The following is a 27,822-nucleotide window of genomic DNA, read 5'->3' as shown; positions in this document are numbered from 1 at the left end:
GTGTGGGCGTGGCCCGCGGGGCAGACGCTGGCGTGTGATTGGCTACGAGGCGTGGCTGGTGGGAACGCCCCTAGATCTTAACAACAGCGCCCTGGGAACCGTTTGCCTAGCAACGGAGCAACCTCAAAGCCGCCTCAGAATTAGCTGACTCCAGGCGATTCTGGCGGCCTCTTTTTTTTTTTTTTTTTTTTTAATTAAAAAATTTTTTTGTATTTATATATTTTTGTGTTTGTGCGTGGACGAGCGCGTAGAGGTCAGAGGGAGTCAAGTGTCCTTCTACCAAGCGGGTCTTAGGGATGGAAGTCAGGTCCTCACGTTTGACAGCAAATGCCAACCCACCAAGCCCTCTCGCTGACCTTTGGTTTTGTCTCACACTTGTAGCCCAGGCTGTCCTAAAACTTGCCCCAATCCTCTGGAGTCTCAGCCTCCAGACGTGCTTGGATTTCAGGCCTTGAGACACCACACCAGCTAGGTCCTTTATTTTATTTTATTTTATTTTCATTTTAGACCCTCGACGGTGTATTTCTCTGCCCTTCCTTGTCTGGCGCCCTTCCTGCCTTGTCTTCCCTGCTGTGGTGGACAGCGACCTGGAACTGCAACCTGAAACAGCCTTTTCTCTCCCAAGTTGCCCTTTGTCATCAACATTAGAAAAAAAATAGTTCTGTTTTGCCTCCCCTGCCTCGTGTGAGACGAGGTCTCTAATTCAGCCTGGCCTCCACCTCACTTCACGGCTGAAGACAACTGTGAGCTCCAGACCTTCCTGCAACTGCCTCTTCCAGGTTGGTTTTACACCATTTGCACAGTGGTGGGGTTTGCACCAGGGCTTGGTGCATCCTATGCAAGCACTCAGCCAGCCAGCTGTAAGCTGCAGTGTGGGTGCTGGTAGTCAAACCCAAGACTTCTGGAAGAGCAGGCAACGTGCTTAACACTGAGGCATCTCTCTGTGCACCCCCAAACAAACAAACAAATAAAAATGGGGCAGGATGACCCAGCACCCACACACGGTAGGGGTAGCTCACAACTGTCTGTGACTTTAGTGACATCTAATCCACTTTTTTGGCCTTTGAGGGCATCTGTACATGCAGACACAGACACACACACACACACATACACATAAATAAAAACAAATCTTTAAAAACAAGCAAGTTAGCCGGGCGGTGGTGGCACACGCCTTTAATCCCAGCACTCAGGAGGCAGAGGCAGGCAGATCGCTATGAGTTCAAGGCCAGCCTGGTCTACAAAGTTAGTCCAGGACAGTCAAGGCTACACAGAGAAACCTTGTCTCGAAAACAAAACAAAAACAAACAAACAAACAGGAAAAAAAACCAAAATAAATAAATAAATAAATAAAAACAAGCAAGTTGGGTGATGACAGCGCACACTTTCAATCCCAGAACCTGGGAGGCACAGGCAGGTGGATCTTTGTGTTGGAGGCCAGCCTGGTCTACAGAGCAAGTTCTAAGACAGCCAGGGCTACACAGGAAAACACTGACTTAAAAAAATAAAGGCCAGGCGTGGTGGCACATGCCTTTAATCCCAGCACTTGGGAGGCAGAGGCAGGTGGATTGCTGTGAGTTTAAGGCCAGCCTGGTCTACAAAGTGAGTCCAGGACAGCCAAGGCTACACAGAAACACCCGGTCTCAAAAAAATCAAAAAATAAAATAAAAATAAAAGTGCCCGCGTGGAAAAAAAAAGTGGGGGCCTGGTGGCACACACCTGTAATCCCAGCACTTGGGAGGCAGAGGCAGAGGCAGGTGGATGACTGTGAGTTCAAGGCCAGCCTGGGCTACAAAGCAAGTCCAGAACAGTCAAGATAACACAGAGAAACCATCTCAAAAACAACAACAACAACAATAATAATAATAATAAAAACACGGAGAAGGAACAGCTGCCTGGTGTAACGAATGAAAGTGTGACTTAGCAGCTGTGTTGTAGGGACTTTTATTTGGAGCACTGGGCGTTTTCCTACCCACGTCCTGCAAAGGCAGGAAACAAAATGGCAGGAAAAATACAAATCTGTAGCTACGTATAAGGGGAAAGGCTGTGGGAAAGAGCTTGGGGACCTCAGTCATCCGGGTCCTCATCTTCTTCCTCTTCCTCATCCTCCTCCTCTTCCTCGGCGGCTGCCAGGGCCTGCTCCTGGGCAGCCTTCAGGGCCTGCTCCTCCTCCACCGTGGGGTCACTTATCTCCAGGATCTCAGGGCCGCTGGGGTACTCCTGCTGAATCGGAGCTGGCAGCGATGGGTTGAAGTTCTCGGGGCTGTACTTGTGACCCCAGCCAATGTAGATGTTCTCAAATTTCCTGGAGAAACAGAGAAACAGGGCTCTTTGTGGGGGAAGTCCAAGTGTGACCCAGCCTCACCGCAGGGGCGCCAGTGGGCAGGTGAAAGCACACACTGGTTTTTCTCTGCCTGTTCATCCCCACGCAGGTTTACTGAGCACTTGCTCTGTGTTCACAAGGTCTAAAGTGGCCATGCCAACTGGGGAGCTGAGTGTGTGTGTGTGTGTGTGTGTGTGTGTGTGTGTGTGTGTGTGTGCCCGCCCATGAGTGCAGTGCCTGCAGAGGCCAGAAGAGGGCATCAGATCCCCTGGTGTTAGAGTTACAGGTGGCTGTGAAATGGCCAAATATGGGTGCTGAAGAACTGAGCTCAGGGTCTTCTGCGAGAGCAATGCATGCTCTTAACTACCAACCTACTTTTTGAAACAGGTTCTCACTATATAGCCCTGGCTGGTGTGGAGCATGCTGTGTAGACCAGGCTGGCCTCAGACTTGTACAGGAGCCGCCTGCCTCGGCCTCCTGCATGAGGGGATTAAAGGCGGGCGCCACCAAGCTCAGCTCTTCACTTCTATTTTGAGACGCGGTCTCTACACCGGGTCTGGAGCTCATCGATTCTGCTAGGCTGGCTCCCCGGAAGCTCCAGGATCCATCAGCCTCTGCCTGTTGCCTTCTCAGCACTGGGGGTTAAATATACATGGAGTAGGGCTGGAGAGATGGCTCAGAGGTTAAGAGCAGTGACTGCTCTTCCTGAGGTCCTGAGTTCAATTCCCAGCAACCACGTGCTGGCCCGCAACCATCTGTAATGTGATCTAATCCCCTCTTCTGGCCGGCAGGTGCACATGCAAGGCAGAGCACTGTATACATACAAAAAATAACTTAAAAAATATAAATATAAATATACATGGAGCCACCCCTGGCTTTTTCATAGGTTCTGGAGATCAAACTCAGGCCCTCCTGGCTTAGACAGCCAGTACTTTACTCACTGAGCCATCTCCTCACCCCAGGTGTTCGTTGTTTTTAATTATTAATATTACCAGTAGGCCCGGCTAGCAATCAATCATGACACCGACCCTTGTTATATTTTAAAATAGCCTTAGTTAACCCAGGGGGCAGAGCAGATATCTTTTAAACTACTTGCCATATGTGATACCTGCCCCAATCCCGTGCCATCTGCTTCTAATAATTTCTATCAAGTTAGCTGCCATCCATAATCCCAAATACTTTTAACGTTCTTCATCTGGGCCCAATCTCCATCCACGCCAGCCATGTGTGCTTCTCCTCCACCTAACTCATGCTGGCCGTCTTCTCCTCTCTCCTCGGGTCTCTCTCTCTCTTCTTCCCAGGATTCCTCTCTCTCTAAGCCCCGGAACCTTAGCCACACCTATTGCCTCTTTGCCCTGCACAGGTGATGGCCTTTTATTGGTCAAAAGTTGGGTCACAGAGACAGCAGGCAGTAATTAACATCAAAATACATTAGACCAACCCCCAACAGACGTTTTCTTCAATCACTAATCTTTTTGTTTGTTTGTTTTGGGTTTGGTTTTGTTTTGTTGTTTTTTGGTTTGGTTTGGTTTGGTTTTTCGAGACAGGGTTTCTCTGTGTAGCCCTCACTGTACTGGACTCACCTGTAGACCAGGCTGGCCTCGAACTCACAGCGATCTGCCTGCTTCTGTCTCCGAGTGCTGGGATTAAAGGCGTGCGCCACCACCACCCAGCTTAAAGATTTATTTATTTATTACTATGTACACACTGCTCTGGGCACATGTACACCGTCATGCCAGAAGAGGGCATCAGATCACTTTATAGATGGCTGTGAGCCACCATGTGGTTGCTGGGAATTGAACTCAGGACCCCAGTGCTCTTAACCGCTGAGCCACCTCTGCAGCCCCACTAATCATTTCTGAGTCTATTGGTTCCTGGGGTCATGTTGTCAACGTGCCCGCACTCTGGTCCTTTACAGACGTCTAATTTCATTTCGGGGAGTCACGGGGCATATCTGGTCCAACTGCGATGGCCTTACATCTATTGAGCCTTGTTTGATGACTCAGCTCACACTGTGTCTTGGAGTGTTTCCGTGGACACCAGGGAGGAAGAATGTGTGTTCTGCTGGGTTTGGGGTGGAGCAGCTCTGATTTAATTTTAGTTAATTTCAACTTTAAAAATAAAACCGATGCTTAATTTGGTTATTGGAAAACCTCCAAGGAGTCCTAGAACAATTGGGCACATAAATCTGCCCTTACTTCTTTTTTCTCTTTATGGGAGTATGTCACCATGTATCCCAGGCTGGCCATAAACTAGAGATCATCTGCCTCAGGCTCCTTGGTGCTTGGATAATAGATGTTTATCAGTAGGCTAGCTAAGGTTAATTTCGTTTTCCCAGTGGTGATTGAGATTGAAACCAGGGTCTCCTACGAGTTATGCAAGCGCTGAATTGCTGAGGGATGCCCCCAGCCCCTCACTGGGGGATTCTAGGCAGGGGCTCTACCACTGAGCCACACCCCCAGCCCCTCACTGGGGGATTCTAGGCAGGGGCTCTACCACTGAGCCATGCCCCCAGCCCCTCACTGGGGGATTCTAGGCAGGGGCTCTACCACTGAGCCACACCCCAGCCCCTCACTGGGGGATTCTAGGCAGGGGTTCTACCACTGAGCCACACCCCACAGTCCCTCACTGGGGGATTCTAGGCAGGGGCTCTACCACTGAGCCACACCCCCAGCCCCTCACTGGGGGATTCTAGGCAGGGGCTCTACCACTGAGCCACACCCCAGCCCCTCACTGGGGGATTCTAGGCAGGGGCTCTACCACTGAGCCACGCCCCCAGCCCCTCACTGGGGGATTCTAGGCAGGGGTTCTACCACTGAGCCACACCCCCAGCCCCTCACTGGGGGATTCTAGGCAGGGGCTCTACCACTGAGCCACGCCCCCAGCCCCTCACTGGGGGATTCTAGGCAGGGGCTCTACCACTGAGCCACACCCCCAGCCCCTCACTGGGGGATTCTAGGCAGGGGCTCTACCACTGAGCCATGCCCCCAGCCCCTCACTGGGGGATTCTAGGCAGGGGCTCTACCACTGAGCCACACCCCAGCCCCTCACTGGGGGATTCTAGGCAGGGGTTCTACCACTGAGCCACACCCCACAGTCCCTCACTGGGGGATTCTAGGCAGGGGCTCTACCACTGAGGCACACCCCCAGCCCCTCACTGGGGGATTCTAGGTAAACAATTTACCACGGAGCTGTAACCTCAGCTTTTTTTTTTTTTTAAATCTTGAAATACATTTTAGGTTGTTCAACCTAGCCTTAAGCTCACACTGCAACTAAAGCGGATCTTGGAACACACAATCTTTTTCCTGCTCTGGCTTCCTGATTATCTGAGCTTATTGCAATCATGAGCCTGCACCACAAGCCCACTAAGTCTTTCTGATGAAAACTTCAAATCCATTTTAGTGGAAAACATGTTCCAGATTTCAGAGACTTATTATGAAATAAAGAATAGAAAATGACCTGGGTTGGTGGTGGCACACAACTTTACTCAGGACTCAGGAAGCAGAGTTGGGTGAATTTCTGAGCATAAAACTAGTCTGGGGGCTGGAAAGATGGCTCAGAGGTTAAGAGCAACATCTGCTCTTCCAAAGGTCCTGACTTCAATTCTCAGCAACCACATGGTGGCTCACAATCATCTATAATGTGATCTGATGCCCTCTTCTGGCAGGCAGGTGTACATGCAGGTGAAACTCTATATACATAATAAATAAAATCTTTTTGGGGGGTTGGTTTTTCGAGACAGGGTCTTTCTGTGTAGCTTTGGCTGTCCTGGACTCGCTTTGTAGACCAGACTGGCCTCAAACTCACAGCGATCCACCTGCCTCTGTCTCCGGAGTGCTGGAATTAAAGGCGTGCACCACCACTGTCTGGCTAAAGTTTCTTTTCTTTCTTTTGTTTTTTTTTAAACATGCCATTCTTTGTTTTTCTTTTAAGATTTATTTATTTATTTACTTATTAAATATACTTATTCAGCACACCAGAAGAGTGGCACCAGATCTCATTATAGATGGTTGTGAGCCACCATGTGGTTGCTAAGAATCGAACTCAGGGCCTCCATAAGAACAGCCAGTGCTTTTAACCTCTGAGCCCTCTCTCCAGCAATAAATAAAATCTTAAAAAAAAAAAAAGACTAGTCTGGTCTACAGAGTAAGTTTCAAGTCATCCAGAGCTACACAGAAATACCTTATCTAAAATTGGGAGTGAGGGACAGCTGGAGAGATGGTTCAGCAGTTAAGAGCACTGACTGCTCTCCCTGAGGACCCAGGTTCAATCCACATGGCAGCTCACAAGTGTCTACAGTCCCAGTGGCTCTGGCACTCTCACACAGACATACATTCAGGCACATGAAATAAAAATACATAAGTCTCTTTTTTTTTAAGTAAAATAAAGGGTAAGGATGTGGCTCAGTAGAGCCCCTGCCTACAGTCCCCCAGAGAGGGGCTGTGGGGCGTGGCTCAGTGGTAGAGCCCCTGCCTAGAATCCCCCAGTGAGGGGCTGGGGGCGTAGCTCAGTGGTAGAGCCCCTGCCTAGAATCCCCCAGTGAGGGGCTGGGGGCGTGGCTCAGTGGTAGAGCCCCTGCCTAGAATCCCCCAGTGAGGGGCTGGGGGCGTGGCTCAGTGGTAGAGCCCCTGCCTAGAATCCCCCAGTGAGGGGCTGGGGGCATGGCTCAGTGGTAGAGCCCCTGCCTAGAATCCCCCAGTGAGGGGCTGGGGGCGTGGCTCAGTGGTAGAGCCCCTGCCTAGAATCCCCCAGTGAGGGGCTGGGGGCGTGGCTCAGTGGTAGAGCCCCTGCCTAGAATCCCCCAGTGAGGGGCTGGGGCGTGGCTCAGTGGTAGAGCCCCTGCCTAGAATCCCCCAGTGAGGGGCTGGGGCGTGGCTCAGTGGTAGAGCCCCTGCCTAGAATCCCCCAGTGAGGGGCTGGGGCGTGGCTCAGTGGTAGAGCCCCTGCCTAGAATCCCCCAGTGAGGGGCTGGGGGTGTGGTTCAGTGGTAGAGCCCCTGCCTAGAATCCCCCAGTGAGGGGCTGGGGCGTGGCTCAGTGGTAGAGCCCCTGCCTAGAATCCCCCAGTGAGGGGCTGGGGTGTGGCTCAGTGGTAGAGCCCCTGCCTAGAATCCCCCAGTGAGGGGCTAGGGGTGTGGCTTAGCAATAAAGCACTTGCCTAGAACAGGCTAAAACCCTGGGTTCAATCCCAGTACCACCATACAATCATTCTGAACCTCGGGCTCTTTATTAGACATTAGAACTATAATTTTCCTCTCTGTCAGATTCTCGGTAGGTCCTACACATTCCTTATGTAAAACTGTCCGTCTCTCACTGGCACTTTCTTTCCCTGTGGACTGTAGATCGAAGGTGGCTTCTCTTCTGAATCCCTGAGGACTCCAGACAGTCAACTAAGAGCTTATTTATTTCATAATAGGCTCCTTGCTACTCCTGCCTCTGCCTCCAGAGTGCTGGGCGGGACGGTGTGTTACAACTGATGGCTCCACCTACTCTGCCTGCTCCCACAGAAGCATCCGTGGCTGTCTTTTCAACAAGCACCTGGGGTTCTGCACGCAGCTGCCATTCAAGTGAGGTCCGTTCGAGAGTTGCTCTCTTGCTGGGCAGTGGTGGCGCACGCCTTTAACCCCAGGACTCAGGAGGCAGAGGCAGGTGGATCACTGTGAACTCCAGGCCAGCCACGGATACACAGAGAAACCCTGTCTTGGGGGGAAAAAAGAGTTGCTTTCTTTCTCCTTCTCCTTCTTCTTCTTCTTCTTCTTCTTCTTCTTCTTCTTCTTCTTCTTCTTCTCCTTCTTCTTCTTCTTCTTCCTCCTCCTGTTCCTCCTCCTCCTCCTCCTCCTCCTTTTTCTTCGTTTTGGTTTTCCCAGACAGGGTTTCTCTGTGTAGCCCTGGCTGTCCTAAAACTGGTTCTGTAGACCAGGCTGGCCTCAAACTCAGAGATCCCCCTGCCTCTGCCTCTGAAGTACTAGTGATTAAAGGCGTGTGCCACCGCGCCCGGCTCTCAGTGTGATGATCTGCGCCTGTGTTGGGAGGACCCCGCTGTGGGAGGTGGCGGTCTTCCTAGCCCGGATAGCCTTTCTGAGCTCAGAGCCAGACGGAGGCCTCCCTCTCCCCAGCAAGGCCTCCTGCTCTCTGCCTGGCCTCATCTGGACAGTGTCTTTAGGTGTAGACACCCCTGACCACACTTAATATATGGCCCTGAGCCGGGCGTGGTGGCGCACGCCTTTAATCCCAGCACTCGGGAGGCAGAGGCAGGCGGATCGATGTGAGTTCAAGGCCAGCCTGGTCCACAAAGTGAGTCCAGGACAGTCAAGGCTACACAGAGAAACCCTGTCTCGAAAAACCAAAAAAAAAAAAAAAAAAAAAAAAAAAATATATATATATATATATATATATATATATATATATATATATATGGCCCTGGACACAGCTCCCTGCTAGCTCTCCACTCCCTGTGCCCATAGGATAATTAGGCGCTGTGTTTCCATTCCTATGATAGGAGCGTGCTGCCAAGTGTAAAACAAGCATCCTTGAAATGCCTAGTCCCTACCAACTGTGTCCACCTAATGGGGAGCCCCGCCCACCCCACCCCCCCACTCCCCAAAGACTATATAGCCTTTGTTCTCCCTGAATAAAGTTGAAACATCTTGCTGAAGTGGTTCCCAGAGGTCATTTTTCTGCCGTGTCTCCAACCTTTCAAGCCCTGCGCCTTGCCCTCTTGGCCTGGTGGCCAACAGCCCCCTCTCCCCAGGGAAGGGGAGACCTGCACACCTGTCATCCCAGTACTCCAGAAGCTGAGGCAAGGGGATTGGGAGTTCAAGGCCAGCCAGGGCAGCATAGTGAGCCCCTGTGTCAACAACCAAAAGGTTCTTTTTTTTTTTAGATTCTGCCATAAAAATATTTATTGTGGTTTTGTATTAAAACAACTTGGAGCACTGACACTCAGAAGAACAAAGTGTTCCTTTTAGAATGTGTTTTTTTTTCCTTCTGAGTCATAATTCTTTTTTATTTTAATTTTAATTTTATTAATTTATTCAGATTACAACTCAATTGTTACCTCATCACTTGTATCCTCCCATTCCTCCCTCCCTCCCGCTTTCACCCTATTCCCCCTCCCCCGGGTCTAAGACCGAGGGGAACCAAAAGGTTCTTTTAGGCTTAAAGAGACAGTAGCACAATGTGGACACAGCCCGGATCTGACCCTGGGGCCCACGTAAGAAGTCAGATTTGGTGGTGCACGTCTGTAACTCAGAGGCAGAGATGGGATTTTTACTTTTTTTCTTTTTTATTTTTTTTTAGTTTTTTGAGACAGGGTTTCTCTGTGTAGCCTCGGCTGTCCTGGACTTTGTAGACCAGGCTGGCCTCGAACTCACAGCGATCCTCCTGCCTCTGCCTCCCAAGAGTGCTGGGATAAAAGGCGTGCGCCACCACCACCCGGCCGAGATTGGCGAATCTTGTGTGAAAGGCCAGGGAACTTCCCTGGAGGGAACAGCACCATGTAGAAGCAGAGACCCTGACGCAGCAGGTGGAAGGTCAGCACCCACTCTTGTGATTTCTGACCTCCACATGCATGACGCAGTACATGTGCGTGTGCGGGCACATACACACGCACACATGCACACACATAATCAACTAATCCCAGCACTCGGGAGGCAGAGGCAGGTGGATCACTGTGAGTTCGAGGCCAGCCTGGTCTACAAAGTGAGTCCAGGACAGCCAAGGCTACACAGAGAAACCCTGCCTCGAAAAACCAAAACAATAAAAAATAAAAAAAAAAGATTCTTAGGCACTTCTGGTGGCGCACGGCCTTTTATCCCAGCACTCGGGAGGCAGAGGCAGGCAGAGTTCTGAGTTGGAGGCCAGCCTGGTCTACAAAGTTAGTCCAGGACAGCCAAGGCTACACCGAGAAACCCTGTCTCAAAAAACCAAAAGAAAAAAAGGGGGGGCTAGTCTCAGATTCTGGACAAAAAATAAAAATAAATAAAAAAATAATCGACAAGCATATAGTTAAAAGTTTCCAAGAATTCCAAGCCCAGAACTCAACAACGCAGTGCCCTCTGGTGGACAGATCTGGTATTGCAGCCAAGCTGATTTAGGGGTTTAGATACGATTTAAAAGTAAAAAGAGGCCGGTTGCCCTGGCTCGCGTCTTTAATCCCAGCACTCAGGAGTCAGAGGCAGGTGGATCGCTGTGAGTTCGAGGCCAGCCTGGTCTACAACGCAAGTCCAGGGCAGCCAGAGCTACACAGAGAAACCCTGTCTCTAAAAACAAAACAAAACAAAACAAAGTAAACAGAGAGGAAGCGGGGGATGGCAGCGGCTTGTCAATATATAATTATTTATAAAATATATAATATTTTGAGACACGGCTCTTTGTGTAGCCTTGGCCGGCCTGGAACTAACTATGTAGGCCAGGCTGGCCTTGAACTCACATAGCTCTGCCTGCCTGTGCCTCCCAGCTGTTGAGATTTGCCACCATGCCTGGGAGGGCTGGCCAATCTTTTGAGAGCCACTAGCATGGATTCTGGCAGGTAAGATGTCTGTACCACAGACAGAACCTTGGGTCAAAGCGAAGCCGTACTTGCCAACAGCGTAGGCGTAGGCCCCTGGCCAGAGGTTGGAGCGCACGACAGCCACCGAGTACTGAGGGCTGAGGCTGCAGGAGAGACGCGTGGTCCAGGGCAGCAGGTGCATAATTTCTGTTGTGAGACAGAAAGGGGCAGTGGGGTCAAGGGTCAAGGGTCAAGGGTCCCCACACCCTGCCCTACCACATGGGCAGCAGAGAAAAGAGATAGAGGGGGGACCAGGCAAGAGCCGCAAATCACACTGAATACCCTGGCTCTGGCCTCTCCTGATGTGGCCCCAAGGAAGCCACTTTACCCAGCCTCTGCTTCCGTGACCCCACCAGGACACGCTGGGTGGCAGTGAAGCCTGGTGGTCAGGCCACCAGCAGGGAGCTACAAGCGTTTGTCTTGCAAGGTGCGTGGCTCATGCACAGGGCCTGAGCTGCCCTCCCAGCCTCCCCCACGTCCTCTCCCCTCCAAGGGCCTCAGCCTCAGGGAATTTCTGCCATGAATACAAATACCAGCTCCCAGCTGCCTCCCTTGGGGGAGGCCCCCTCCCCCAACTTCTCCCCTCCCCAAGCCCGGGTGGGGCTCAAAGGCTGTATCCCGGCTAGGTGCAGGGGCCAGGCCAGTAATCCCAGCACTCGGGAGCCCAAAGAAGATTGCTTAGAGTTCAAGGGCAGCCTGGACTACAGAGAGACAGACCTGCCGGAAACAGCAACCCCTATGACGATGCTCCCCCGCCCCCCAAAAAGAGAGAAAGCCAGGGAAGAGACTCTGTCTCAAGGCCATGATTGTTGTCCCATGTCAGACGAGGCTTAGTGACAAGATGAACGTCCCCCCTCCTCCCCCCACACCATGAGTGAGGCTTAAAGGCAAAAAATAAACAAGCAAAAACCCTCACAAAAAACCAAGGTCTTAGGATAGAGAAATGGCTTAGTGGTTAAGAACCCTGGCTGAGGGGCTGGAGAGGTGGCTCAGTGGTTGGGGGACACCGACTGCTCTTCCAGAGGACGCGGGTTCAAACCCCAGCACCCGTATGGCAGCTCACAACTGTCTGTAACTCAAAGATCTGACACCCTCACACAGACATACAGGCAAAACACCAATGCACATAAAATAAAAATAAATAAAGTTTTAAAAAAAAAAAAAGAAGAAGAACACTGGCTGAACCGGGCAGTGGTGGGTGATGGCGCATGACTTTAATCCCAGCACTCGGAAGGCACAGGCAGGTGGATCTCTGTGAGTTTGAGGCCAGCCTGGTCTACAAAGGCAGTCCAGACCAGCCAAGGATACACAGAGAAACAAACAAACAAACAAAAAGAACACTGGCTGCTCTTCCAGAGGTCGTGAGTTCAATTCCCAGCAGCCACACATTGGCTCACAGCCATCCATAATGGGATCTGATGCCCTCTTCTGGCCTGCAGGTGTACATGCAAACAGAGCACTCAAATACATTGAAAAAAAGAAATCTTCAAAACAAAACAGGGTCTTGCTGGGCCCAGTGGCGCACGCCATTAATCCCAGGACTTGGGAGGCAGAGGCAGGTGGATCTCTGTGAGTTCGAAGCCAGCATGGTCTACAAAGTGAGTCTAGGACAGCCAAGGCTACACAGAGAGACCCTGTCTCGAAAAACAAAACAAAACCAAATAATCAACAAAACTAACTAAACAGGGTCCCATGCAGCCCAGGCTGGGGGCCTCAGGCTCCTTACGTAGCTGACAATGACCCTCCTGACTCTACCTCCCTCATGCTGGGATGGCGGACTGTGCTCCCAGGCCTGGCCCGATGCCCACCACACATGTGAGATACCCACAGAGGCTCAGAAGATGGCTGTCATCCGTGTTTCCCGGGCCCTGCTGCTCTCCCCACCCCCACCGACCCCTCGCAGGCTGGGCACCGCACCTGCAGCCAAGGAGGGACCTACCTGCATCTTCGGAGAGAGGAGTCAGAAGCGGAGGGCCCACCTCCTGCTCCACCTCCTCCATCCCCTCATCCGCCTTCTCCTCCTCCTCCCCTAGCTCCTCCTCCTCCTCTGTCTTCTGCATTGGGTTCACCCACGTGCAGCGGCCCTGGAGGTGCAGCAGGAAAGTCAGGTGACACCCGGGGACACTAGAACACTGTCCCTGTCCCTGTAGCTAGTGGCTAAAAGGACCACCCGCCCGCGATTGGGCAGGCTGCCCCAGGTAAGCAGCCGGACACGTTGTTGAGAAAAGAGACCTCAAAGCCGGGCGGTGGTGGCGCACGCCTATAATCCCAGCACTCGGGAGGCAGAGGCAGGCGGATCGCTGTGAGTTTGAGGCCAGCCTGGTCTACAGAGTGAGTCCAGGACAGCCAAGACTGCATAGATGCACAGAGAGACCCTGTCTCGAAAAACCAAAAAAAAAAAAAAAAAAAAAAAAAAAAGAGAGAGAGAGAGAGAGGAAAAGAGACCTCAGTATTCCTACTCAGGACCTGCTCTCCTTCAGCAGCGGGAGGGTCACCTGGTCCTTCCTCATCGGAATGGTGTCTGTCCGGCTCTGTCAAGCTAATAATGAGCGCTCCTGCTGGTGTTTCTGTCTGTCCCTGTCTGTCTGTCTGTCTGTCTGTCTGTCTGTCTGTCTGTCTGTCTGTCTCTCTCTCTCTCTCTCTCTCTCTCTCTCTGTATGAGAGGGAGAGACAGACAGACAGACAGACAGACAGACCGACAGACAGAGTCTGACATCAGGGAAGCATTCTACTGAATACTCCCAGCTTTCTTTGTTTTGATTTTTGTTGTTTTCTTTTTTTGAGACAGGGTTTCTCTGTGTAACCTTGGTTGTCCTAGACTCCCTTTGTAGACCAGGCTGGCCTCAAATTCACAGAGACCCGCCTGCCTCTGCCCCCCCAGTGCCGGGATTAAAGGCGTGCGCCACTATGCCCAGCTACAAAAAGTTTCTTGCTCCCAGCAATCTTTATGGGGTGACCAAGGACCCAACAGGCAGCAGGACTCCGTCTCTTCAGAAACCATCCAGCAGCGGCCCCAGCCCCTGAGCACTGCTCCAGTTGCAGGCACGTGTTCGAATGCTCAAATCAGTGCTGCCCCTGTCTGTCCTGGGGCCTAGTGAGTGGTGTGTGTGCCTGGCCCCTCTTTACAGTCAGAAAGGGTGGTGACCCCCAAATCCATCTGCCCCCAAAGCGTTTGTTGGGAGAATACCAGCCAATTCCTATTCAAGGAAATAAAGAGGGCATGAGAGATGAAGGAGCAAGTGGGTGGATGGATGGGTGGGTGGGTGGGTGGGTGGATGGGTGGATGGATGGGTGGATGGGTGGATGGATGGGTGGATGGGTGGGTGGATGGATGGGTGGGTGGATGGATGGATGGGTGGGTGGATGGATGGATGGGTGGGTGGATGGGTGGATGGGTGGATGGATGGGTGGATGGGTGGGTGAGTGGATGGGTGGATGGGTGGGTGAGTGGATGGGTGGATGGGTGGGTGGGTGGATGGGTGGGTGGGTGAGTGGATGGATGGGTGGGTGGGTGGATGGGTGGGTGGGTGGGTGGATGGGTGGGTGGGTGGATGGATGGGTGGGTGAGTGGATGGGTGGGTGGGTGGGTGGATGGGTGGGTGGGTGGGTGGATGGGTGGGTGGGTGGGTGGGTGGATGGATGGGTGGGTGGGTGGGTGGATGGATGGGTGGGTGAGTGGATGGATGGGTGGGTGGGTGGATGGGTGGGTGGGTGGGTGGATGGGTGGGTGGGTGGATGGATGGGTGGGTGAGTGGATGGGTGGGTGGGTGGGTGGATGGGTGGGTGGGTGGGTGGGTGGATGGATGGGTGGGTGGGTGGGTGGGTGGATGGGTGGGTGGGTGGATGGGTGGGTGGGTGAGTGGATGGATGGGTGGGTGGGTGGGTGGATGAGTGGGTAGATGGATGGGTGGGTGGGTGGATGGGTGGGTGGGTGGATGGGTGGGTGGGTGAGTGGATGGATGGGTGGATGGGTGGGTGGATGGGTGGGTGGGTGGATGGGTGGGTGGGTGAGTGGATGGATGGGTGGGTGGGTGGGTGGATGAGTGGGTAGATGGATGGGTGGGTGGGTGGATGGGTGGGTGGGTGGATGGGTGGGTGGGTGAGTGGATGGATGGGTGGATGGGTGGGTGGATGGGTGGGTGGGTGGATGGGTGGGTGGGTGAGTGGATGGATGGGTGGGTGGGTGGGTGGATGAGTGGGTAGATGGATGGGTGGGTGGGTGGATGGGTGGATGAGTGGGTAGATGGATGGGTGGGTGGGTGGGTGGATGGGTGGGTGGGTGGATGGGTGGGTGGGTGAGTGGATGGATGGGTGGGTGGGTGGGTGGATGAGTGGGTAGATGGATGGGTGGGTGGGTGGGTGGATGGGTGGGTGGGTGGATGGGTGGGTGGGTGAGTGGATGGATGGGTGGGTGGGTGGGTGGATGAGTGGGTAGGTGGATGGGTGGGTGGGTGGGTGGATGGGTGGGTGGGTGGGTGGATGGATGGGTGGGTGGGTGGGTGGATGAGTGGGTAGATGGATGGGTGGGTGGGTGGGTGGATGGGTGGGTGGATGGGTGGGTGGATGGATGGATGGGTTGGGTGGATGGATGGATGAGGGATCTCTGGATACAGGGATTCAAGGGAGATGGATGGATGGATCTGTGGTTGGATGGTTAGGTAGATGGATGAGTGTGCCGACAGATGAGTGTGTGAGTAGAATACTGGATAGATGGATGGACAGACGGACGGACAATAGCCAGTTTCTCACAGCTGCTGGGCTGGATCAGGGCGGGTCCTGGGCAGGGGACTGGGCGGGAAGCTCCCTCCTCACCTGCGGCAGGATGTGCTGCATGTGATGTACCCAGTTGGCCACGGAGTCCACGAGTTCCATGACGGGGATGCCCTCAAAGTCGGGGTTCTCCTCGAACGAGTCGCGCCCTGCGCCGCCCTCCTCCTCCTCATCGCCCTCCTCCTCGCCGAACTGGTAGAAGCCCAGCGGACTGATGTGTGTGGCGGCCGAGATGCGCGCGATTTGTGCGCGCAGGTAGTTGGCCTCGGTGCCCGGGAAGGGCGGGTAGCTGATGATGGGCGTGTCCAGGTGGCCGGTGAAGAACTTCTTGATCTTGCGCGCGCACACGATCTGCGCGGGCGTCACGTGCGGCAGGCGCGTCCACGGGCGGCCCGGCTCGTTGCACACGAAGTACAGGTACTTGTTGGTGCCCGTGCGGCTCTCCTCCTTGGGGATGATGGGCGGCGGCTTCCACTGCGGCTTGGGCACGACGTCCACCAGCTTCTCCTCATCCTCCTCGCCTTCCTCCTCACCGTGCGCCTCCAGGACGTCGGCTCCGTCTATCAGATCCTCCACCTCCTCCTCTTCGCCTTCCTCCTCGCCCTCGCGGAACTCCACCTCGGCCACCAGGTAGTTGCGGCTCAGCCCCAGGATCTTGCCCCAGAAGCGGCACGTGTGGATGGGCTGCTGCTCCACCAGCTGCCTCAGGGCCAGGAAGATTCGGAAGCTTTCATCCGAGCTCAGCCCCACACCCGCCTGCTCGAAGTAGAAGGCCGCCTCCATGATGTTGGGCACGGGGCTGTCAGTCTGCACAGGGAGGGGAGAAACGGGTAGAAGACAGGCTGAAGGCTTTTCTTTCTTTTTTTTTTTTTTAAATTTATTTATTTATTTATATGAGTGTTCTATTTGCATGTATGACAGAAGAGGGCACCAAACCCCATAATAGATGGTTGGGAGCCACCATGTGGTTGCTGGGAATTGAACTCAGGACCTCTGGAAGAGCAGCCAGTGCTCTTAACCACTGAGCCATCTCTCCAGCCCCACTGAAAGCTTTCCTAACCTAATTCTCCGGCCACCGCCTGGGTCCCAGGGACAAAACTCAAGCCAGCAGCAAGACCTGAGCCAGCCCTTTCACCTGACTCCTCCAGAGTCAACAGACTTTGGGCAACTTAAGTCACCAGTTTGGGGGATGTCTTAAGGGAGGGTGTCCTTTTTATTTATTTATTTATTTATTTATTTACTTTTGGAGACAGGGTTTCTCTGTGTAGCCTTGGCTATCCTAGACTTGCTTTTGTAGACTAAGCTGGCCTCGAACTCACAGCGATCCGCCTGCCTCTGCCTTCCGAGTGCTGGGATTAAAGGCGTGCGCCACCACACCCGGCTCGGGGTGAAAGATTTAATTAGCCCACAGGGACCTGGCTGGATCGCTCTAGTACCCTGGCCTTCTTGTTCTACTGATCAAAAAAAAGCTACTTTGTTGCTGGGCATGGTGGAGCAAGCCTTTAAACCCAGGATTTGGAAGGCAGATATCTGGATCTCTGAGTTCGAGGCCAGCCTGGTCTACATGGCCAGTTCCAGGCAGCCTATATCATCCCTTTCCACTGTGTCCAGGAAAGCGGGGTGGGGTGGAGAATGGAGGGGAGGAAGGACCAGAAAAGTAATCTGGGAGTGGGGTGAGGGCGGGGCGGGGCGGGGCGGGGCGGGGCGGGGAGCGGAAACCCGGAAGAAGTGGACTGTGTGCTGTGGCATGCGGCCTCTGCAGGTTACCCACAACTGGCTCTTGCTTTGCTCTAGCTTGTCATTTGCTCAGCGGTGGGCCTCCCTCAAAGCTCAACACGCCTCTGTCTAGCCTGCCACCGTGGCCTCAGCTAAGCCAAAGCCGCTGAGAAACAAGCTGCTCTGGACCTCCCGCTGGTGGCTGGCCATCTTCAGAGTGAAGCCTGCAGCCTCTTCACAGGGCACCTTCCGTGTGTGTGTGTGTGTGTGCGCGTGTGCGCGCGTGCGCGTGTTTCACTTTCCAAACCTCTTTTTTGTTGCTGTTGTTTTTGTTTTGTTTTGTTTTTGTCTCTCAAGTCAGGGTTTTCTCTGTGTATCCCTGGCTGTCCTGGACTCGCTTTGTAGACCAGGCTGGCCTCGAACTCACAGCGATCCGCCTGCCTCTGCCTCCCGAGTGCTGGGATTAAGGGCGTGCGCCACCACGCCCAGCTCCAAACCTCTTTCTGTTTGCTTACTCCTATGCAATCAGAATTGGCATTGGGAATAGACGCTTCATGCTAAATATTAGACCTTCAGTATCAGTTGCATGCACTTATCTGCCAACCAGCCCCCCCCCCAAAAAAAAATCCATGACAGAATTAGAACTAGAAAAATAATCATGTGCTCTCTCGTGACTTGTGCCCACTACTTGCCTTTAGTCGCCCTCAGCCCTCTGGCCAGCCTTCCTTGTTTGCTTTTCCTCCTGCTATACTATCCCCACACACATCTTACATACATAGTGGCCACAGTCCACACGGGAGGGCAAACATGTGGTATGTTTTCTGGGATTATTATCTATCCCAAGCCCGTCCATTTTTCCTGAGAACTCCTTAAATTCATTTTCTTCAGAGCTGAGTATTATTTCATTACACACACACACACACACACACACACACACACACACATACACACCCCAAATTTTCACCCAAACTAGGTTGATTCCAAGTCTTTGCTATAGTCAATAAAAGCAGCAATAAACAGGGCACAGTGCAACTATCTCTTTGGTGAGGTGTGGAAAGCTCTGGGTATAAGCGCACCCCTCTAATCCCAGCACTCGGGAGGCAGAGGCAGGCGGATCGCTGTGAGTTCCAGGCCAGCCCGGTCTACAAAGTGAGTCCAGGACAGCCAAGGCTACACAGAGAAAACCTGTCTCGAAAAAAAAAATTTTTTTTAAGGCAGTTGTGTGTGTGTGTTGGGGTATCTCCAAAACAGAGGTATTAATTTTTACTTCCACCTACAGTGAATCGGGTTTCCTTTGCACATCCACACCAACAATTGTCAGATTTGATGAGTGCCATTCGGATGGTGGTGGTGGGGGGTGTTGTGTGGGAGTCAATGCCTCAGGAGTTCTCACCAGCATTTCCCGATGGCTTGGGATACTGTGCACTTTGTAGGAAGCAGTTGGTCACTTTTCTTCCCTTTTTTTGAACACTGCCCATTCGGTTCCTTGGCCCATTTGGAGAGCGGCCTGGCCTTCCTGCGGCCCTCTGTCTGTTCTGGCCACTAGCCCCGTGTCGGAAGCGCAGCTGATAAAGATTTTCTCCCATGCTGCGGGCTGTGGGCTCCGCTGATTATATCCTTTGCTGTGCACGGAGTTTTTATTCTCATGCAGCTGACTTATTTTCAGCTGTTGATAATTAAGGTTAGTTCCTGGGCACTCGGTGTTCTATTTAAAAAGCTCATGCCCTCTGAAATATTTTCTCTCTCTCTCTCTCTCTCTCTCTCTCTCTCTCTCTCTCTCTCTCTCTCTCTCTCTTTCTTCTCTTTCTTCTCTTTCTTATTAATTAATTAATTTATTTATTTATGGTGGTTTGAGACAGCTCGCTCTGTAGACCAGGCTGGCCTCATACTCTGAGATCTGTCTTCCTCTGCTTCAAGTGCTGGGATTAAAAGTGTCCACCACCACGGCCCAGATGTTTTTCTTTTTAGGTATTGATTTTGTATCCTGAAACTTGACTGTGTTTATTAGGTCCAAGAATTTTCTAGTCAACTCAATGGGTGCTTTTAAATAAAGAATCCTTGGGGCCTGGAGAGATGGCTCAGAGGTTAAGATCATTGCTCTTCCAAAGGTCCGGAGTTCAATTCTCAGCAACCATATGGTGGCTCACAACCACCTATAATGAGATCTGGTGCCCTCTTCTGGTGCACAGGCACACATGCAGGTGAATACTGTATAAATAATAAGTAACTAAATCTTAAAAAAAAAAAATCCTGCCAGCTGGGCAGTGGTAGTACACGCCTTTAATCCCAGCACTCAGGAGGCAGCGGCAGGCCAGCCTGGTCTACAAAGCAAGCCTAGGACAGGCAGGGCTACACAGGGAAACCCTGTCTCAAAAAAAGAAAAAGAAAAGAAAAGAAAAGAAAGAAGAAGAAGAAGAAGCAAATAAGCAAAAATCATGCCATCTGCAAGAGATAGTTTGACTTCATCTCTTCCTTTTTGTGTGTGTATGTGTGTGTGTGTTTTGAGACAGGGTGTAGGAACCAGGCCCGACTGGGCTGCCTGCCTGTCTTGCTGTTTCATGTCCTGTTTCTAGCAGCTTCCACGTCTGCGTTTATCTTGGTTAGCTAGTCATGTTTACTGCTCTGAGAACGCGCCCCTCCCTTCCTCGAGACTTTTCCTCCTGTGTGCAGTCACCTCTTGAGGGATTTCACCTGGGAGGAGGAGTCCTGTTTTGCTGCCTAGAAGAAGGCTCTTTGGAACTCTGGAAGAATGAGAATAAACCTCTGCCGCGGCTGCTGCTCTCTTAGCACGAAGGACCTGCTGTGTTAGTGTGTGTGTGTGTGTGTGTGTGTGTGTGTGTGTGTGAGTTAAATCCACAGTTCCTGGCCCTCTACTCAGTACTGCGGTGGCGTGGGCGCCACAACAGGGTTTCTCTGTGTAGCCTTAGCTGTCCTGGACTTGCTTTGTAGACCAGGTTGGCCTCGAACTCACAGCGATCTGCCTGCCTCTGACTGTGACTCCATGTCCATGGGTCAGATACCCACCCCTGGCCTCCAAGGTCGCCTGCACGCACACATACACACACACACACACACACACACACACACACACACACACACACAGAGGCATACTCCACACAGGCACGTATGCATAAATGAAAATGCTTCAAAAAATGCAAAACCACTGTTTTGTTTTGTTTTGTTTTTTTAAGACAGGGTTTCTCTGTGTAGCCCTGGCTGTCCTGGTACTCACTCTGTAGACCAGGCTGGCCTCGAACTCACGTCTTGCTGGCCCGGAATTCTCTATGATGACCAGGCTAGACTTGAACTCAGAGACCGGCCTCTTTCTGCCTCCTGACTGCTGGGATTGAAGATGCATGTGCCACCACCATTGGCCCTAATCAGCTTGGTATGGTGGGATGGAAAAGCAGGGCCACCTGGTCCCCAGAGATCATCTTCTGGTGTGGCTGTGTTGCAGCACAGGTTGGTCTGAGACTTAGAGACCACACGGATGTATCTTATTCTACAGTGACTTGCTGGGAAAAAAACCAGACTCTTCTTTCTCTCGTCCTGTTTTGCTGTCAGGAAGATCCTGTCTGCCATATTTGGCCATGCTCCTTGTTGTGAGACAAGGCCTCTTGTACCCCATGTTACCCTTGAACTCGGCCATGTAGCCAAGGGTGGCCTTGGTTGGACTTCCAAACCTCCCGGCTCCCTGCCCTAAGTGCTTGGATCACAGACATGTACAACCACAGCCAGTCAGTGTGGTGCTGGAAGTTGACACCAGCCCTTTATGCATCCCAGCTAAGCACTCTTACCACTGACCTATGTTCCCAGATACTCTTTCAGTGCTGGGAATCGAACTCATAGCCTTTCGCATACTGGGCAATCTTTCTACTACTGAGCCATGCCCTGCGCCCCTCACTGGGGAGGGCTCTAGGCAACTGCTTTACCACTGAGCTATAACCCTTAGTTTGGATTTTTTTTTTCATCACAAGGTTTCTCTGGGTAGCCTTGGCTGTCCTAGACTCACTTTGTAGACCAGGCTGGCCTCGAACTCACAGAGATCTGCCTGCTTCTGCCTCCTGAGTGCTGGGATTAAAGGCGTGCGCCACCACACCAGGCCACTCAAGTTTGGATTTTGGAAGGCACAGGGTTGGGGGTGTTAGAATGAAATCTCCTAGCTGGGTGGTGATGGCTCAAGGCCAGCCTGCTCTACAGAGTCAGTTCCAGGACACCCCAGGGCTACACCGAGAAGCCCTGTCTTGAAAAACCAATATGATTTTTTTCCTTTTATGTGTATGACTGTTTTGTCTGCACAGATATCAGTGCACTCTGTGTGTACCTGATGTTCTCAGAAGTCAAAAGAGGCTATTAGGTTCCTTGGAACTTTTTCATCCAATTTTTCTATTAAAAACAGGGTCCATAGCTGGGCAGTGGTGGTGCACGCCTTTAATCCCAGCAGGCAGAGGCAGGTGGATCGCTGTCAGTTTGAGGCCAGACTGGTCTACAAAGTGAGTCCAGGACAGGCAAGGCTACACAGAAAAACCCTGTCTCGGGAAAAAAATAAAAACGCTGGTGTGTGTGTGTGTGTGTGTGTGTGTGTGTGTGTGTGTGCATGCACACATTGTGAATCAAACACTGGTCCTCTGGAAGGGCAGCTGGTGCTCTTGACTGCTGAGCCATCTCTGCAGCACCAGGTTAGACCTTTGTGTGTGCAGACCAGAGGACACCTTGGGGAAGTTTGCTGTCTCCTTCCACCATGTGGATGGGACCTGGGGACTTAGGCTGTCACACTTGGTGGCAAACACCTTTACCCACTGAGTCATCTCAGCAACCGTTTCGCCCAATTAAAAGCAAATTGTTATTGCTGAGATAATATTTCACTCTGAGCCCTGGAAGGCCGGAAACCCATCTGTGTGGACCTCAACCCACAACACTCTTGCCTCAGCTCTCCTGGGCTTTTCCACTTATTAAACAAACAAACAAACAAACAAACAAAACAAAACCCCCACAAAAGTCCAAAACAAGGTCTCATGTGTCCCAGGCTGGTTACCTGGACCTCACCACTCAGCTAAGGATGGCCTTGACTTCTTGCTCTTTCTGTTTCGCCTCCCGAGAGCTGGGATTACAGATATGCACCACCAAACCCAGTTTAGGATGGAGCCCAGGGCTTTGTGCTCTAACCACTGAGCCACATTCCCAGCCCCTCACCAACATCATATTGCATCGCTCCGTTCAGGAGCAAAGGACTTCACTACTCTGAAGAGATGGTAGAGTATCCTTGGGTGGTGGGTAGTTGGAAGAGTTCTTAGCAGGTCTTCACTTATAAATGGGGAAACTGAGGCAGGAGGCAAGGAGGGAATGGACTCTGATTTGGGAGACTCTGTGTTGTGGAGGAAGGGATGACGGACCAGGCTTCTTCACATGATGGCCGGGGGCAGCTTCTAGAAGGCGGAAGTACTTTCCCCTTACTCCTAAACCTTGTAGGCTGCCCCCAGATACTCCTCTGGCTGGCACCCAAGGCCCTCTGTCCCCCTCCAGAGGCACAGGAGATAACCGTACTGCCAGTCACCTCCGTTTACACCTTAGCACAGGCTGTGACGTAAGGCCGCCTCCCCCCCCCGCCCCCCCACCCCACCCCCACCCCCGCTGCCATCCATCTCACCTCCCACCCATCCGCCCCCGGCTCACTCACCACCTCCTCTTCCATTTCCTGCTCGCCCTCTCCTCCACCCTTGAGGAACAGAGCCTTCTGCTTCTCGGCCATCTCGTAGGTCGGCTGCATCTCGGGGTCGTCCCGCAGCGTGTCCAGTTTGGGGTGGAACCACTCCCACTGCGTGGTGCGGTTCAGAGATTCCAGGATGGACAAGGGGTCCTCAGGCCGCTGGTTCAAGATCTTGGTCAGCAGATTCACCAGGTGCTCATACCTGCCTTCCGGAGCAGCGGGGTTGGGGGCGGGGTGAGGGCGTGGGGGGTGGGGGTGGGGGAGACACCAGTCAGTGCACCAAGCCTGCTGCTCTGTGCCCGTCCCAATGTCTATTGCTTGCTTGCTTGCTTGCTTGTTTGTTTGTTTGTTTTGGTTTTTCGAGACAGGGTTTCTCTGTGTAGCCTTGGCTGTCCTGGACTCACTTTGTAGACCAGGCTGGCCTCGAACTCACAGCGATCCCCCTGCCTCTGCCTCCCGAGGGCTGGGATTAAAGGCGTGTGCCACCACCGCCCAGCTCCCCAGTGTCTATTGCTAAAAAACACACAAGGGAACAGAAAATGGCCCCACCCTGGTGTGCATGACATTCTGATGCTAGAAACAAATGGCTAAAGCCAGCCAGGATAGGGAACTGAGTCCTCCTTCCTCCATGCTCTACAGCAGGGTCTCATCATGTAGCCCAGGCTAGCCTTAAACAAAGAGAGCTGGGGGTGGGGGGAGGGCAGGGGGCTGGAGAGATGGCTCCATGGCTAAGAGCACTGGCTGCTCTTCCAGAGGTCCTGAGTTCAGTTTCCAGCAACCACGTGGTGTCTCACAGCCACCTGTAAAGTGATCTGATGCCCTCTCCTGGTGTGCCGCGTACACACAGATAGAGCATTCATATACATAAAAAAATAAATATTCGAACAAACAAACCAACCCCAAGAAATCTGATAAGGGGCTGTAGCCAATGCAATAAGACATGGAAAGGAAAGAGGGGAAAATGTATTAAAATAGAATAAGCGGGGCTGGAGAGAAGGCTCAGAGGTTAAGGGCACTGACTGCTCTTCCAGAGGTCCTGAGTTCAATTCCCAGCAACCACATGGTGGCTCACAACCATCTGTAATGAGATCTGGCGCCCTCTTCTGGCCTACACATGTACGTGCAGGCAGAGCACTGTATACATAATAATAAATAAAAACTTTTTTTTTTTTAAAAAAAGAATAGGCAAAATTGTTGAGGCTAACAGACAATGCCTGGGGTTGCAGGAAGAACTGAGGAAGGGGGTGTGCCTGGCATACTGGGAAAAGGTGGAGGTTTAGTGTAGCTGGAACAGAGAATGGGAGGATTGAAAATGGAGAAGCCAGAGTAATACCCGTCCCATGGTGGCTTCCACCCACTGGGTCCAGGCACCACGCTGAGCATTTGAGAGCACTGTTAAATTCTTGCAACAGTTGGGCTGGAGAGATGGCTCAGAGGTTAAGAGCACTGACTGCTCTTCCAGAGGTCCTGAGTTCAATTCCCAGCAACCACATGGTGGCTCACAGCCATCTGTAATGTGACCTACTACCCTCTTCTGGCCTACTGGCCTACAAGCATACATAGTGGGGCACTGCACACATATAAATAAAAAAAAAATTGCCACAGTTAACACACACACACACACACACACACACCCCTCCAGATGAGGGAACCATTGCTTAGGAAACCTGTGGTCATGGGCCCAGGCTGGCCTCAACCCAAAGCATTTACAAGATCCTTCCTGTTGCGTGCAAACCATTCTGTGAACAGTCTCAAGTGCAAGGGAAGGGGAGGACCCGTGCTGTCACCGGGAAGGTGAGGAGATGGGGCTGGCCGGGTAGCCCAATGGTTAACTAATGCTTGCAGGATGGCCCTAGGTTCAAATGTCAATACTGTGAAATAAGTAATAGAAGTATCTCAGAGGGAGCCGGAGAGATGGCTCAGCGATGAAGAGCACAGGCTGCTCTTCAGAAGACCGGCACCCACATGCTCACCACCATTCAGTTCGAGAGGATCCAGCGCCCTCTTCTGACCTCTGGAGGCACTGCAAGCATCTGCTGCACTCACAGACATGCAGGCAAAATACTCGTGCATGCTAAATAACTTTTTAAATGTTTTAAATTTCATATGCATTGCTGTTTTGCCTACATGTCTGTCTGTGTGAGGGTTTTAAATTTCATATGCATTGCTGTTTTGCCTACATGTCTGTCTGTGTGAGGGTGTTGGATCCCCTGGAAGTGGCTTTAGAGAAAGTCGTGAGCTGCCATGGGGGTGCTTGGAATTGAACCTGTGTCCTCTGGGAGAGTATAGCCTGTGCCCGGAGCTGCTGAGCCATCTCTCCAGCCCCTCTAAATATTTTTTTTAAAAGTATCTTTAAAAGGATAGAAAGACAGCTCTATGATTAAGAGTATATACTGTGCCAGGTGTGGTGACACACACCTTTAATCCCAGCACTTGGGAGGCAGAGGCAGGCAGATCACTGTGAGACTGAGTCCAGCATGGTCTACAAAGTGAGTCCAGGACAGCTACGGATACACAGAGAGACCTGTCTTGAAGAACCAAACCAAACCAAAAACAAATAACAAACAAACAAAACAAAACAACAAACATAAGACCCAAAAAACAAGCTGGAGAGAAGGCTCAGAGGTTAAGAGCACTGACTGCTCTTCCAGGTCCTGAGTTCAATTCCCAGCAACCACATGGTGGCTCACAACCATCTGTAATGAGATCTGGCGCCCTCTTCTGGCCTGCAGGTGTATATGCAGGCAGAGCACTGTATATATAATAAATAAATCTTAAAGAGACAGAGAGACAGAGAGAGATTATACTGCTCTGCTTGTGCAGGGAATCAGAGTTCAGTTGCCAGCACCTACATCAGGCAGCTTATAACTGCCGTAACTCCAGTTCCAGGGGAATGAAGAAATGCCCTCTTCTGGCCTCCACAGGCAGTACACGCACGACACACACACACACACACACACACACACACACACACACACACACACTCATAAACAGATAAAAACGGAAAAAGAAGTAACTGGCCAGAGCCTTTCAGGAAGGAACCCTGAAGTTCTCAAGACTGGAAATGTGAGGCAGGCATCGTGGCGCACGCCTTTAATCCCAGCACTCGGGAGGCAGAGGCAGGCGGATCGCTGTGAGTTCGAGGCCAGCCTGGTCTACAAAGTGAGTCCAGGACAGCCAAGGTTACACAGAAAAACCAAACCAACCAGCCAACCAACCAAGACTGGAAATGTGTTGGTGAAACATGTACAGGTTAATTTTGACTAGATCTGTCTGTGGCCTGAGGTCCAGCCAATTAAGTAATGAGTGGAAATTGGGTCTGGCTAGTGGGCACGGCCACACATCCTGACTGCTCTCTTTCAGACACTAGGGAGCCAGTGTAGCAGGTTCTTAGCACCGGAAGGGACAGAGCCAACTCTGTGCTTTGGCCAGCCTTTGTGCCATGTGTTCCTCTTCTTCTGCCCGCTGTGGTCCCAGACACAGCAGCGCCCTTCCAAGGCCTTGCTGTGCCCTGTCTCTGGACCACTGTCCCCCTGGCTTTGTGTGCAAGCTGTTCGCTCCGGGTCCCTCCCTTTGCCTTGCCACCTACGCCCTTCTCCTTGACCGTGCCATACTGGACCTCTGTAACGCACCTACCAGACAGAAGAGGGACAGGGACAGTGACTGCAGCTCAGTGACTCTGACAGGCTCCCTCCTTAGACAGGAAGGTCAGTAGACTAGAACAGGGCCCTGGGAGCCTGGGGCCTTGTTCTGGAATACTGGTTCTACCACTTTTTGGCTGTGCGATTTTTAGATAAGTTCAGTGTCCACTGGTACAAACAGGTTTAGTGGCTGTGACTAGATGTTGCTGTTTCTTCACCTGCTAGGTTAGAGGTCTACAGAAACACCCCCCCCCCTCCCCCGCACACTCGGGGTACCCTTGGCTCGGGCCCTTCCCCAGCCTGCTGCCAGCTTTCTCTACCCTCCCTTTCCTCTCACAGGCTGAGGTTGCAGCTCACGCTGGTCTGCAGCAGGTAGGCCTTGGCGTTCTGCACCGCTAGGTCGCGGGGCTCGGGGTCAGGCACCTCTCCGATGAAGGGCATGAAGCCCAGATCAGAGGGCCCTAAGTTGAGGGTAGGGTCGTCCCTCAGGTAGGGTCCGTGCTGGCTGAACGGCTGGCTGTCTCTGGAGTACATGTTGAACTGGCCCAGGAGGCCGGCGCCTTGGTCCTGGTAGGGAGCCTCCAGATCTTCAAAGATGGCCTGGCCCTGCTGCAGCACTCTGCTCTCGTCCAGGAACTGTGACGGTAACTCCAAGGGAAAGCCTAGTGGGAGGCTCAAGCTCCCAGGCCGGCGATACTCCACGCCTTCCTCGCCCTGATTATCTGGAGTCAGGCTGGACCTCTGTGCCATGTGGACCTGGACAGTGCCCTGGTCCTGACTGCCCTGACTGCTCCGACTAAGCCGCTGTAAAGGTCTGCGCAGCAGCACGTCGTCCAGAGATTGGCGCACCCCATCCTCTGGGATGGCCAGCAGAGGCTGCGAGAACTCTCGACTTCGTCCCCTTTCTGAGGTCTGGGAAGCCCTCCGGCTTTGGGAGGAGGCGTCGGGATCGGGGTTGGGCACTGGATCCCCCATGCCTCGACAAAGTGTGCACAGCTAACCAGAGCTGGCTGTGCAGGAACCCTGCCTGCCGTTACACGATCAGCGCGGGGCGCCTGCAGGGTGGGACACCGTGTGCGCGCAGGCGCAGTCTAGCTCGGGCGCTCACTTCAGGGTTT

The 27,822-nt window shown here is 52.5% G+C and overlaps 1 protein-coding gene across 2 annotated transcripts; it reads right to left on the bottom strand.

Annotated features, from left to right (window-relative positions):
* Nucleotides 1-1,925: 1,925 nt before the first annotated feature.
* RSPH6A (radial spoke head 6 homolog A) lies at nt 1,926-27,792 on the bottom strand. Of its 2 annotated transcripts, none has more exons than XM_084771032.1 (6): nt 27,042-27,792; nt 23,034-23,265; nt 15,683-16,447; nt 12,810-12,954; nt 10,900-11,017; nt 1,926-2,302 (listed from the first exon to the last, which is right to left on the bottom strand). In XM_084771032.1, the coding sequence occupies exons 1-6, from the start codon at nt 27,677-27,679 to the stop codon at nt 2,065-2,067; spliced, it is 2,136 nt and encodes a 711-aa protein (XP_084627158.1). In that variant the 5' UTR covers nt 27,680-27,792; the 3' UTR covers nt 1,926-2,064. The 2 variants fall into 2 exon arrangements, with proteins under 2 accessions (XP_084627158.1, XP_084627159.1); XM_084771033.1 differs by having other exon boundaries at nt 10,904-11,017.
* Between the last annotated feature and the right edge of the window lie 30 nt (nt 27,793-27,822).

Source organism: Acomys minous (genome assembly GCF_964271855.1).
Source record: "Acomys minous genome assembly, chromosome: 20".
In the NCBI taxonomy this organism is placed as follows: Eukaryota; Metazoa; Chordata; class Mammalia; order Rodentia; family Muridae; genus Acomys; species Acomys minous.
Note: the sequence above shows the minus strand (reverse complement) of the source record. Positions and strands in the feature narration are given on the sequence as shown.